Source organism: Eleutherodactylus coqui, chromosome 6, assembly GCF_035609145.1.
Source record: "Eleutherodactylus coqui strain aEleCoq1 chromosome 6, aEleCoq1.hap1, whole genome shotgun sequence".
NCBI classification, from domain to species: domain Eukaryota; kingdom Metazoa; phylum Chordata; class Amphibia; order Anura; family Eleutherodactylidae; genus Eleutherodactylus; species Eleutherodactylus coqui.
Window position 1 is genome coordinate 53,064,127 of NC_089842.1, and position 13,795 is coordinate 53,077,921.

Genomic DNA, 13,795 nt, shown 5'->3' on the forward strand with positions numbered 1-13,795 from the left:
TAACGGGATAGTTTGGCATTTCGGAGATTTAGTTCATATTGATTTTGAAGGAGGCCTTGTAGCTAGAAACATGCCTTTTTGATCAAAGACAGATTATGATCAGAAACATTTATTTTGTTTAAGTCTTCAATGTGTTTAATATTAGCTAAAAGAGACCCTATTTCTTTTAATCTGCGTCGTTTTTCAAAAAGTGACCCCTAAGAACTGCTTTGTGAGCACACCATATATAAGGAATGGGGGTATCGTGTATGTCACTTAACTGGAAATATTCTTTAATTATCCCATTGATTTCTTCTGAGAAAACGGGATCATTTAATAAAGAATTATTTAGTTATTATTATTATAAGGCCTATATTGGAAGAAGTAATTCTTTGTAAAAGCCATTTATCTACCAGAAAAAAGTCAATTCAAGTGTATTCTTTATGTGAGTTAGAGAAAAGGGAGTAATCACATTTGTTTATATGCTGCATTTTCCATACATCATAAAACTTCTCCTTGAAAATTAAGTTTTGAATATTTAGATTTTTATTTGGCCCTAAGGCTGTGCTCCTGTCCATAGTACAAACAGGGACTATGTTGAAATCTCTGCAGATTATCAATGCCCCTTGCTAGATACCTACAATTTGTTCTAGCAGATTTCTAATGAAGCCATGCTGTTTTGTGTTTAGTGCATATACCGTACAAATGGTTAGGGAAGTTTTTAATGAAGCATACTAGATTAACGAATCTGCCCTTGTTTAAAGGGGTTGTCCCGCGCCGAAACGTTTTTTTTTTTTTTTTCAATAGCCCCTCCGTTCGGCGCGAGACAAACTCGATGCAGGGGTTTAAAATAAAAACCGGATAGTACTTACCCGAATCCCCGTGCTCCGGTGACTTCTTACTTACCTTGCGAAGATGGCCGCCGGGATCTTCACCCTCGGTGGACCGCAGGTCTTCTGTGCGGTCCATTGCCGATTCCAGCCTCCTGATTGGCTGGAATCGGCACACGTGACGGGGCGGAGCTACGAGGAGCGCTCTCCAGCACGAGCAGCCCCATTCAACACGGAGAAGACCGGACTGCGCAAGCGCGTCTAATCGGGCGATTAGACGCTGAAAATTAGACGGCACCATGGAGACGAGGACGCTAGCAACGGAACAGGTAAGTGAATAACTTCTGTATGGCTCATAATTAATGCACAATGTACATTACAAAGTGCATTAATATGGCCATACAGAAGTGTATAACCCCAACTTTGTTTCGCGGGACAACCCCTTTAAGCATTGAAGCGCCAGTGATTGTCACCTGTGTGGGCAAAATATATATGATGGAAAGAGGGATTTTTAATTCTAAAAGAATCTCTCTCATTTAAGTAAGTCTCTTGGATGCAAAGTATCTCAGACATTAGCTTTTTAACCTCTTTCCAGAGAATAGGACATTTATACGGACTATTAAGACTGTTAAGGTTTATAGAGGAAATCTGGAACACCATGGTTTAAGGAAAGTAAGGGTGTGCTGTCCAAAACTCAAACTTTTTATAAATTTCCAGCTTACTGTCCACTCACAGCATGAAATACATGAGGAACTAGGATTCAATATTGCCGCAGATATATAATAAAAGATCGATTTGAGCATATACAGCAATTTAAACAGAACAAACATAGCATAAAAAAATGAAAAAAAAATGGATAACATCTATCAGTCCAGGTTCTATGTGAACTATGTTAAGGAATTAGGTGTAAATAGGTTAAAAGCCTTGAGTCTTGAGGTATTCGAGATTCAGGCACATCCGTTCGATAATCCTGAAGCAGCATGTAAACCTGTCATTACCGTACCAAGACAAACAAAGGTAGCTCCGCAGAGGATTGGAAAAAGATTCCTCTCCTATTTGGGGATGGATATGGGGTACTTATCAAGGACTCTTAGTAGAGTGATGTGGAGGGATCTTGTTCTATTCGTGGGTTAATGATACAGGTCTCTTTTTGGGTGGTGATTTATCGCCCTCATGAAAAAGGGGCAAAGACCACTTTTTAACAAATAAGTCCACACCTTTTAGAGAAAAAGCAGTGTAGGTAATTTCATTTTTGAAAATGAAAAGCTTTACAGGGAATCCCCATCTGTATTTTATATAGCGCAAGAATTCCCTCCTTTTGGCAAGGGTGGCAGGAGAAAGATCCGAGAATAATACAATTTGACGGAAACAATCAGATAATTTAGCTGCGCGTGATGATGCTCTTAAAAGGGATTTTTTTAAAGTGATAGAAATGGAGTCTGGCAAGAACATGCCTTGGATTCCCAGCTGGGATATTTTTTGGCTTAGGTAGTCTATGGACTCTATCTGTTAGGAGGTTGTTATCTTTTGCGTCTGGTATAATAACAACAAAGAGATCTGAGAGGAAATTAATAAGTTGGGAGTCTGTAATGCTTTCAGGGATGTTTCTGAAGTGTACATTATTTCTTCTGGATCTATCCTTCAGGTCAGCTAATTTTGCTTTAATTAAGCCAATGTCGTCTTCGGTTTCATTATGCGCACCACCCAGTGTTATGCGCATTTACAAATTCCTCCATCTTTTCCTCTAAGTGAGTTGTACCATTGCCTATAGCAACAATATCTGCATGAATGGCCGAAACTGCTTCTTTAATGTCATGGTGTATATAGTCTTTAAGGTCTTTAAACATTGCCTTTAATGTTTCTGAAATTATATATTTTCTAAACTCATCAGACGAGGGAGATAACCTGGCTGGTGGAGTGTAAGACACACAGGGAGAGGGTCTTACATGCGCTGCACCCTTGGAAGATGAAAGTGATTCACCATGTGCTGCCTGAGAAGCACTGTTGCTACCCTGTTTCCTCAAAAATAAGACCTACCATGATAATAAGCTGTAGCCTGATTTTCAGGTGGGGTGGAGGTTGGGGCTTGAAATATAAGCCCTCCCTCAAAAATAAGCCCTAGCTACACTACATGAAAAAACAAAAACAATACTCACCTACTAGGCGCTGTTCAGGTCCCTCTCACTGGGTTGCGGCGCTCCGGTAGTCTTCTGTGTAGTCCACAGCACTGAGAGAGCATGCTCTTCCTGGTAACGGGGCTTGAATATCCTGCCTCCAGCAAGAGATTGCTGTGATTGGTTCTGGAGCGCCACAGCTCAGCCAATCACAGCTGGCGCTCAATGAACCAATCGCAGTCATTTATTGAATGTCATCATTGAATGGCTGTGATTGGTTCATCGAGCCTCAGCTTTGATTGGCTAAGGCAGCATTCCTGAAACAATCATAGCCATTTCCTGCTGAAGGCGGGGTATCCAAGCCCCGTTACTAGAAAAAGAATGCTTTCTCAGTGCTGAAGACTATACGGAAGACTGCCAGAGCACCGCAGCCCAGCAAGAGGGACCCGAACGGTGCCTGCTAGGTGAGGATTAAGACACCCCCTGGAAATAAGACACTGTGCCTTTTTGGGGTAAAAATTAATATAAGACAGTGTCCTATTTTCGAGAAAGCACAGTATCTTTTGGGGAAACACAGGGGATCCATTCACAGACTGCTGCTGGTGAGCCTGAAGGGATCCTGCTTGTTCCTGGCTTCTTTGGAGGGTGTTGCTGCAGCTTTCCCTTCTGTCTTAAGGTGCTGGGGCAGCTATCGTTGGTGAAGAGGATCTCCTGTTGGAGAGCATGGGGGCCAGAGTCATCTTGGAGAGGAGAGGCAGCAGTGAAGAAAGCTGTGAGCATAGGTGGGCTGGAGCCTTTTTTCTTACACCTATGCATTTCTGCAGGACCCAGGAGGTTAGAGCTTGCTGTGAGAGCAGGTGGGTGATGGATGTGCCTGCTGTGAGCTGCTGAAGATGCTGCGGTGCACAGAGAGCTCAACTGATGTGCAGCCATCTGCCTTGGCACTCGGACATGCCAAGAAGTGTAGATTTAACTGTACCTGTAATACACAAAAGCCATCACTATAAATACAAAGCACAGCACTTCTCCCTATAACTGATGCTTAGTTTTGTCATTACATTTATGTTTACTAACCTTAGCCAGGACCCAATATGGGCAAAAAACTTTCTAGACGAATTTGTGAGTAGCGGCGTTATGGACTGGTGTATCAGTCTAGAAGGACAGTAAGTGCAGCAATAAAGAGGTGAAGGGCTGCTGCTTGCTTCCCCCTTGGATCCTGCTTGTTGTATCAAGTTTACCTCACTGGTGGCAGCCAAAATAAATAGATACATTTAGAGAGAGAAAAGTTATTTTCCTGAATAGCAAAGGGCTGGTCTGTATGAAACATTCCACCGCTGGGGCTTGTCATGTGTAATCCGTATTCTCCTTTCCTTAACTACCATGTCCTAGAAGCATTTTATTCTTTTTAACCCTCAATGACTGAATACATTTTAACAATCGTTTTATGCTGGCACGGGGCTGAACTTTTCTTCATGACTGCAGGGCTAGTATTACGCATTATGTTGATGGAAGTTTTGTAACACCCACCAATCCTGTGCTGTCAGGCGAAGGGAATATGTAAATCGGATGTGTGAGCATTAGGTATAAAGGAAAGTATCACACAGGCATAGCCCAGTACAGAAACCATAAGAATGCCAGGAGGTGTAGAGTTGACAGCTGCACACAAGCCCAACATCATAGCAGGGAATGCACAGAGGCACATGTGGTGGTGCTTGGAGCATCTTGGGCTGTAAATGAGTGAAAGCAAGTATTGTGGGCAGATGAATCACGGTACACCATCTGGCTGCACTTGGGTGTTGCGGTTGCCTGGAGAGTGGTTTCTACTCAATTGCATCATCGCAAGGAGGAGGTTCTGTTATGGTGTGGGGGTGTTTCTGTTAGGAACGAATAGGGCCACTGATTATAGTGAAGTCTACCATTAATGCCAATAGGTACAGTGGCATTACCTACCCCATTGCAATACTTTGGTACAGCTCCCTGTCTCTATCAATATGACTGAGCACCATGTCATACAGCATGCAGTGTTGATGCTTGGTTTGAGGGGCAGACCGTCTGCAAACTTCATTGGCGAGCCCAAAATCGATCTCAATCCCATCAACTATCTTTGGGACAAGCTAGAATGTAGTATATGTGCACACACACAACACACCCATCATACCCTGCATCACTGTCTGATGCTCTCCTCGAGAAATGGAGGCGAAATCCTCCACATGTCTATCAGAATTTGATGGCAAGCATGCCTAGGAGGGTGTTACATCAGTACTGGGCGTTAAAGCCCGAACAGGACAATCCCATGTCCCAAACCTAGGCCACCTATACTGGTCCTGGGTAGATTCAAGGAATGTCAATAATAAGGTGGTAAGAATTAATGGAGCAATGATAGAACAAGAGAGTGATAGAGACTCAGAGAAAGTGATAGAGAGATAGAGAAAGCAATAGAGAGACAGAGAAAGCGATAGAGAGAGCGACAGACAGACAGAGAGGGACAGACAGACAGAGAGACAGAGCAATGCCAAGACAGAAAGGGAGAGAGACAGAGAGAGATAGACAGAAACAGACAGAGAGAGAGAGAGACCGACAACGAAAGACAGATAGAGAGAGAGAGACAGACACAGAGAGTGAAAAACAGACAGAGAAACACACAATGAGAGAGACAAACAGAGAGAAAAAGATAAACAGAGTGAGAGACAGAGGGACATACAGAGAGAGACAGATAGAGAGAAAGACAGAGACTGACAGAGAGAAAAACAGACAAGCAGAGAGAGACCTGTAGGCTTTTTTATATTAGATATCTGCTCCAAATACAAAGTAACACTCCAAATAATCACATAACCAAGCAGACTTAGAAGTTAACAACCACCACTTTTGAAACATTTTATGTTCACATAGCGAACATTGGGACAATCTAGTATGATAAAAGCCCAGAACCTATATGAGCAGTTTCACAGTAGCGTATTAGAGCCACATTTATGCATCTGCTGAGTGATTCGGGACTGATTGTGGGTATCCTGACCCAAATATGAACATCAGAAATTCCCATGGTTCCGATCAGGTTACCCACGTTTAGGCCATAACATTCATCTCTATTACGGATATGGAAATGCAGTCGGAATATATTCATGGTAAACAAGCCTTTGCGGCATTACTAAAAGAGAGAAATTTGGATTTATGCAGGCAAAAAAAAAAGTAGGAAACGGCTTCCAAAATTCTGTGTCAAAAAAGGGTCTTTTCTACCATTAGCCCATTAATGCCACAGGACGTAAGTTTACACCCTGGCAAAGTGCTAGTTAACACAACATGACAAAGACATATGTCATGTGGATGGCACAGACTCACAAGTGAGCCCTTGCCATCCTGTATGGGGAGCTGGCTGTGACTGACCACCTTCCGCTGCGACAGTGGGGATGGGTGAGAACAATGATCCCCGCTGTTAACCGCTTACATGCTGCAATCAATGTAGATTGCAGCATGTAAAGGGTGTACAGATGGATTGCGCTCTCTTTGTGATGTCATCAGCCCTCCACTATATAATCACGGAGAGCCAATGGGTTGCCATGGTAACCGAGAGCCAGACAATGATCGTCAGTGTACAGAAGTACTGCAGTGCTTTATGATAGTGATCATAGCTTTTCTGGTTGACATAAAAAATATCAATAAAAAATAAAAATAGAGTAAAAAAAAACATTAAAAAAAATCTTTTTTGCGCATTTTCCCTCGTTTTATAAAAATACAAAAAAACAATCACTTGGCTTATTGTATCCGTAACGACCTAACACACTGTTTATCCTGCATGGCAAAATAAACCTAAAAAATGGAGGCAAAATGCTTATTTTGATCATTTTGTCTCCCAAAAAAGTGCAATAAAAGTGATAAAAAAAACATATGTATCCCAAAATATGTATCGCAAAAAGGAGACAATAAAAGCTACAAATTGTCATGCAAGAAACAATCCCTCGCAGAATTCCGTTATGTATGATTAAAAATGTTATGGAAATTTAAATGCAATGATGTAAAAAAAAAAGTTTTTATTGTGCAAGAGTGGTAAAACCTAGAAAAATTATCATTTTGATATTGCCGTAATCGTACCAACCCGAAATCATGTCTGCTGCATGATTAATGCTGTAAAAAAGCAAAAAAAGGTAGAATTGATGTTCATTATTCCTGCCCCCTCCAAAAAAATTAATAAAAGTTAAGAGTTTGCCATGTAAAAAAAACAAGCTCTCATATGGCCATGTCAATGGAAAGTTTAAAAGTTATGGCTTTTGCTAAGTGGAGATGAAAATCCTCCAAAAATTGCCGCGTCCTTATGGACAAAATAGGCCACGTCACTAAGGGATTAAAGCAGGTGCGACATTTCGCCTGAACATAGCCTTTTCCAAGCATAACCAAAAACTGTGCATATACGCTCATTTATACACCCACTGACATCATCAACATGTGCCTCAATTAGTGACACTGAACTCCTGAGAGCTCAATTAAAGGCCTAGGCTACACGCAGGCTTTTCAGGCAAAAACGTACCGCATTGGTGAAATTCCGATTTTCTCGCGTGAGAGCCTTGCGATGATTTTAAGGTCCCATTGAAATCAATGGATGATGCGCTCCGAGGAACGTGAAAACTTAGAGCATGCCACGATTGTGCAGGGAAACCTCTCTCATGTGTACAACGCCATTCAAAAGGATGAGGTTTGTATTCACACAAGATTTGTACAACGCACGCACAAATCTTGCGCGATTTTCTGGGCCATGCGAAACCAGCCTTAAACACATGACCGTGATTGCGGAGCATTTTGCGGCTGTGAAAATCATGTCCGCAAAAAGTGATAAAACAAAACCATTGATTTCAATTATTCCTTTTTCACTAGCATGATTCTCGCTTGTAGTGTCCTGCCCGAACTTTTTGCCCTTCTTTGAGTTTGAACAGTTTGGAGCTTGTTTTATGGATACAGTACAATGTATGTAACATTTCCTGTTTCTCTCTTTACAGATTACAAGTAAAATTAACGGAATGAAGTGTCAATGTAAGAAGATACTGGGGGCATTCTTCAGCCGTTTATTATTCTTTGTCCATGGATCATTTATGGTAGTTTTAGTGGTGCTTCACAAACAAGATACGACCTACTTGCTTCTTCTCATTGGACTTTTTCTCCTGTTCATTGAGATGATCGTGACATTAAAGATGACAAGACATGGAGAATGGAAATGGTAATATGGACCACAGGGAACTTGTATTCATGAATAAACCCTTTAAAGGCAGTCTGTTGGCAGTTTTACTGATACAAAACTGCTGACAGCACTAGATAGGGGCGGGGGAGAAAGGTGTAAATGTACTTCTTTGGAGGCTTTTAGGGTCAGAAAAAAGCAGAGCAATGCTGCCGCAAGGCAGGACTTCCCACTCAAGCCCTCTTCTCTTTATCCATTGAGTTGCTCCATAGTTCCTGATTGACAGCTGTAGCAGTCTGCTGGTTGGATGCTACAGCTCCTTTAGAGCTAGCGGGCATCTGAGTGAAAAGTCCCACCTCCAGAGCACTTGCAATGCTGGTCTCTTTGGTTTCTCACTGTGGGGGACCTTAAAAGGATTCATAGCGGTACATTTGCACCCCTCTCCCACACCTCTGCCTAGTGCTGTCAGCAGTTTTTCATTAGCAAAGCTCCTCATTGACTCCCTTCAAAGACATAGCTATTTGGGGCCTTAAAGGGGGATCCCAACTCAGACTTAGGATATGCAACAAAAGTGTAATAAATGTGTGTACCATCAGGATAATGGAAACATCTGAGTGTCTTTTGCCATTTCTGTATCTCCCATTGAAGTGATAGGGAGTTATAGAAGCAGTGTAGCAAGCTATGCTGTTTCTTCAACTCCTGCTTTATGGAAGCAGTGTAGCTCTTTGAGTTTATGCTTTTTTAGTAGCTTCTTTTCACTTTTATGAGATTTATGAAAACAATGTAGCACAGCCTTGCTCAGCAGTTTCTTAACTCCTCAAACAGATATGTATTTCCATTGTGGCCATGACTGACAACGGGCCAGGTGATCAACTGATGGATGGGCATTCATCTACCCCAAAACTCCTTAAATGACTAGCTATTTTTTGTTATTTCATTCTTGTTTTTTCATCCTCATGTTCCAAGAGCTATACTTTTTTTTTGTGCAAGACAAGTTGTATTTTTTAATGGTATCATTAAATGTGTCATAGTATATTGAAAAAGTTTTTAAAATTTCTGAGAGGGGTGAAATAGAAAAAAATTACAGCTTTAGCATTTTGGGGGATATTGTTTTTATGGTGCTCAGAGTGCACTAGAAATGACATGTTACGTTTATTCTGCGGGGCAATATGATTACAAGGCTACCAATTTATACAGTCTTTAGACTTCCTACTTGTAAAAAAAATAAAAAACTTTGCAAGTAAAAGAAATTCCTTTGTGTCAAAAGATTCTAACCCCAATAACTTTATTTTTCTGTCGCTATAGCTGTGCGAGAGCTTTTTTTTCATGGGGCAAGCTTTAGTTTTTATTGATAGCAATAATGGGTACATATAACTCTTAGGGCTTATTTACATGAGCGTATATTGGCCAGTGTTTTCATAGCCGTTCGATATACGCTTCCATCTAAGCAAATCTCCCCTTCCCTACCCCTCACCGGCTCTCTGTGTCTCTCCTCCATTCCGGCATTTGCAATGGGAGGGGCTGGATGGGGGCTGAGCTAAGCCCGCTCTGTCCCGCTCACTCCCATTGCTGGCTATTGATAAGGGGCGGGGAGGGGACGGGAGCTTAGCCCCGCCCCCATCCCACCCACTCCCATTTCAAACCCCTCGGAGAGGAGGAGAGAAGCAGAGATCCGGTGAGGGGGGGAAAAGGGGGAGACTGCTCAGATGGAAGCGTATATTGGCTGGCCATGAAAACGCCGGCTGATATACGCTCAAGTAACTAAGCCCTTAGATAGTTTTTTATACATTTTTTTATGTAGCAAAAAAACGCTTAATTCTGGCATTGCATATTTTTCTTGCAGTATTCAATATGTGTGATAAGTTATGCAATAATTAGATATTTTAGACTTGGACTTTTACAGGTGTGGCAATATTAATTAATTTTTTTACTGCTTTGATTTTTTTAAATGAAAACTTGGAAAGAGTTTATTCTAACTTTCAATGTGTTTTGTTAAATATAAAACTTTTTTTATTACACTTACTTGAATTATTTTCAGTCTCCATTAGGACTTGAACTTGTAATCATTTTATCCCTAGTACATATAAAGGTCTCCTGCACCCTAGCATGCTTGGGGTCAGGGGCTGTTTGTCCTAGTCTACAGACAGGCTCCATTATATACCTATGAGAACATGCACAATGAGATCTTGTCTCATGATCCTAGGGTCTACATAAAAAAAACTAATTGCATTTCCTATTCCTGTCCTTATCGCGGAAGGCAAATATAACATGTCAATGTATTGGATCTATTGTAGAGAGGTAGTACACAGGATAGCATGTAGAGGGCGTAAAATCAGGTATAATGTGCGCTAATTAGCAGGGACAGCTGTGTGGGTGTGTCTAGACAAGTTAGAACCTCCAGACACATTGAGTTTCCAGCTGAAAGCCAGTGGAAGGCAGTTTCAGGAGCTGCAAAGCCTGAGGTCCAGCATGGACCAGACTCTGTCCATCACAAGTCTGACAGGGAAGGCCTCAGTCTCCTTGTTGGTTAGCATGACAAGGACACTGAGAGTTGCAAAGTTTGTGTTATGTTCCAGTATGCTGATGCTGTAACACTTTGCTGTGTGTGCAATAAAGTTGGCAAAGCCAGAGTGTTGAGACAAACCTGATGGTTCTGAGTCTCTATGAGAGTGGTGCCAACCATCTTAAGGGAGAAGATGGTGATCCCCAGAAGCGAGTGACACCTAAATTGCCAAACTAGTGTCTGTGTGCTGTCCAATGCAAGTTATGCCCAAGCCTCTCGGGCGAAACTCGCATTCACATCTAGTGCCATTAAAATTTCTTAGTTTTTATTCACTAGAACCAGCTTAAGTAACACATCTTAAAGCAAAGCAATGCTTTGTTATCAGTATTGCCGGGGAAACACTGTATATTATATATAAAACATGAGGGAGTGGTGGGATATGATTAAGAGTACACTTAGTGGTAGGAACAGAAAATAAGACTAAACCAGATACTCGTAAAAGCAAAATGGAAAAAATGTGCCTTTGATATCAGTAAAGTACATATAGAGAGAATTGACAATTGAGGTATTACTACTACAGCATGTGTCCACGTAAGTTTTTTAATAAGGAACCGGTCAAGAAACAATTTAAAACGACAAGTACTTTTTGTTTTTGTTTTCTTGTTGTTTGACATTGTTTCTTGAGTTTTTTTTTTAATTAAAAACCTTAAGTGGACACATGCTAAATAGTAATGGGGATACATGCTATAGTAATACTGACAATTGAAAAATACTGTAGCATTAACAGTTGTGGACGAATACCATATGTAAAAAATGTTCACAATTATAATGATACAGGTAATAATAAAAGGCAATAATCAAAATACTAACGACGACCTATCCGTCCATGCATGAGTGAGTAGAGAGTGGGTTTGTGAGTGACTTACATGCTCCACCCTTGATCACATGACAGTGACGTCATCCCAGGTCCTGTATGCACACGACTGTTGTCTAGCTAGGTGTTTGTTAGTATTCCATAGCAACTGAGGCCACAGAGGTTTGTATTTTCCCCCTACTCTGCACAACAATGCAGAACCTGTGATGACGTCACTGTCATGTGATCAGGGGCGAAGCATGTAACTCCCTCACTGGCGATGAAGGAACTTTGATGATGTCACCGTCATGTAATCAGGGGCGGAGAATGCAAGTCTTTTACTTGGGATGAGCCTCACCATCATGTAACCAGGGGCGGATCATGATGGCGACGTCATCACAGGCCCTTCATCTCCAGTGCTGTGCTGCTCCTGATTCCTTTTGTATGGGATGAACAATGTCTGTAGCAGTGCTGTGTGTGTGAACTGCATGTAGCAGAGCTGTGTGGCACAATGGTACTATAATTTCATAAAAATTACTAGTATAATATAAATAATACTAGTGAAAAATACAATAAAAAGGCATAATAAAAAGAAGAAATAATAAAAGAGGCATACAAAATGTAAAGATGATGATAGGAATAATAATAATAATAATACACTGATAATGGTGATGATGTCAACATACAGAAAAAATGATGCATAACATTTGGAAATATATGTTGACGGAATTGGTAATATTAACAATCTGATTAAAAGTGGTGAATAAAACAACTGAGACTATAAAATCTATGGATTAAAATAGATGTCAGTGGTTATAAAAACTTTAGTGAATGAGCAGAAAAATATCTAGTGAGTGTACATGGAATGTTATGAATATATATCAAAAAGAAAATTGTTCTGCAGTCAGATGTTACTTTAAAGTCTTTAGTGAACTAAAGAAATGTTTGCATACAAAGTATTTTGGAATGTGGTATTTTAGCTGTCTTTAACACTTTTTCAAAACTCTGCACGCTCTGGGTACGGTATTGCTTTTTCTTCTGCCATTTTTTGCAGGTGTTCTTCCAATAGACTTTTCTATAGAACTTAAAAAACAGCATGAATTTTTCTTTTATGTTTCAAAATGAAAACCATCACCAAAAATATTTGTAAAAAATAAAATGAAAAACGCTTGATCTTCAGTTTTTTTTTTTTTGCTTTTTTTTTTACAAGTGGCTGTCAGTTTATCCATATCTTGCTGTGGAATCTTTCAAAACTATTCCTGTACTAAACTATTCTCTGTGTTATTGTAGGTTTTCTCCGATGGTGTTTCTATATTTATGTTCTGTTGTCCCCCCTTTTTTTCTGATGGAACTTGGAAGCTTAGAATATAGAAAGAATATTACAAACCTGACAGATCCTGAATGCAACGCACCGGTACGTATCTCATATATTACATGCATTTAAAGATAAAATAATGGTCAGTGTGTAGAGATCCGTATATACAAGTATAACACTGTCCATAAATCTTACATATTTTCATGAAATACCCCTTTCAAAGTTCTCTATACAGGGTATGTGAATCAAGGTTATGTGGTTGGAAATAGTTTAAAAATAATTGCACTTACACGGTTGCGTAATCCTGACTATAACTAACTAAGGCCTTACACTTTGCTGTAATGCATGATAGGTTAACAATATTTCACACTGCATATCAGACAATGTAAAACATTAGGCAACAAAGTTGAAATAGGATAAATTGAACTTGCAATCTGGTGGAACAATTATTATGCCTGAACACATATAGTTTGTAAATTGTGAAAATACTGAAAATAACTCTTTGTATTTTCAAAGCTTCTAATAGTAATGTCCAGCAGTCCCAGGCTTATCCCAGAGAAAGTCACAACTGCGTTTTTTTGCTAACCACACAAGCCTTACACTGATTAATGTCTCAACAAATAGTGGTTGTTTCACTTAATTGTCAGCAGGCCTGTTTTGTCTCACATTATCACAGTAGAACTTAGTCCCCTAACATCATGACATCATCATCAACAATCTATGTCAACGCCATTGACGTCATCACAGTAGAACGTAAGCTAGCACCATAGCGACATCATCACAGATGAACCCAGGCCAGCACTATTGTGACATCACTACAGTAGATTAGTCCAATACCATTCTGACATCATAATAGTAGAACACATGTCAACATCATTGTGAGATGAAGACAGAAGAACCTAGACATTCACCAAGGTAGAACATTGGCCCAAACCTTTATAACCTTTATGATCTTTGTAGAACCCAAACCAGCACCATTGTGACATCATCTTTCTACAATTCAGAACAGCACCATTATGATATCATCACAGTAGAATACA

General features: G+C 40.3%; 1 protein-coding gene across 1 annotated transcript in view; it reads left to right on the top strand.

Moving 5' to 3' along the window:
• Positions 1-7,929: 7,929 nt before the first annotated feature.
• LOC136572088 (transmembrane protein 26-like) overlaps positions 7,930-13,795 on the top strand; it is a 32,590-nt gene continuing 26,724 nt past the window's right edge. The window contains exons 1-2 of the mRNA XM_066572700.1: positions 7,930-8,126; positions 12,731-12,854. Coding sequence (XP_066428797.1) covers positions 7,930-8,126; positions 12,731-12,854 — 321 coding nt within the window. The remainder of the gene's footprint in view (positions 8,127-12,730; positions 12,855-13,795) is intronic.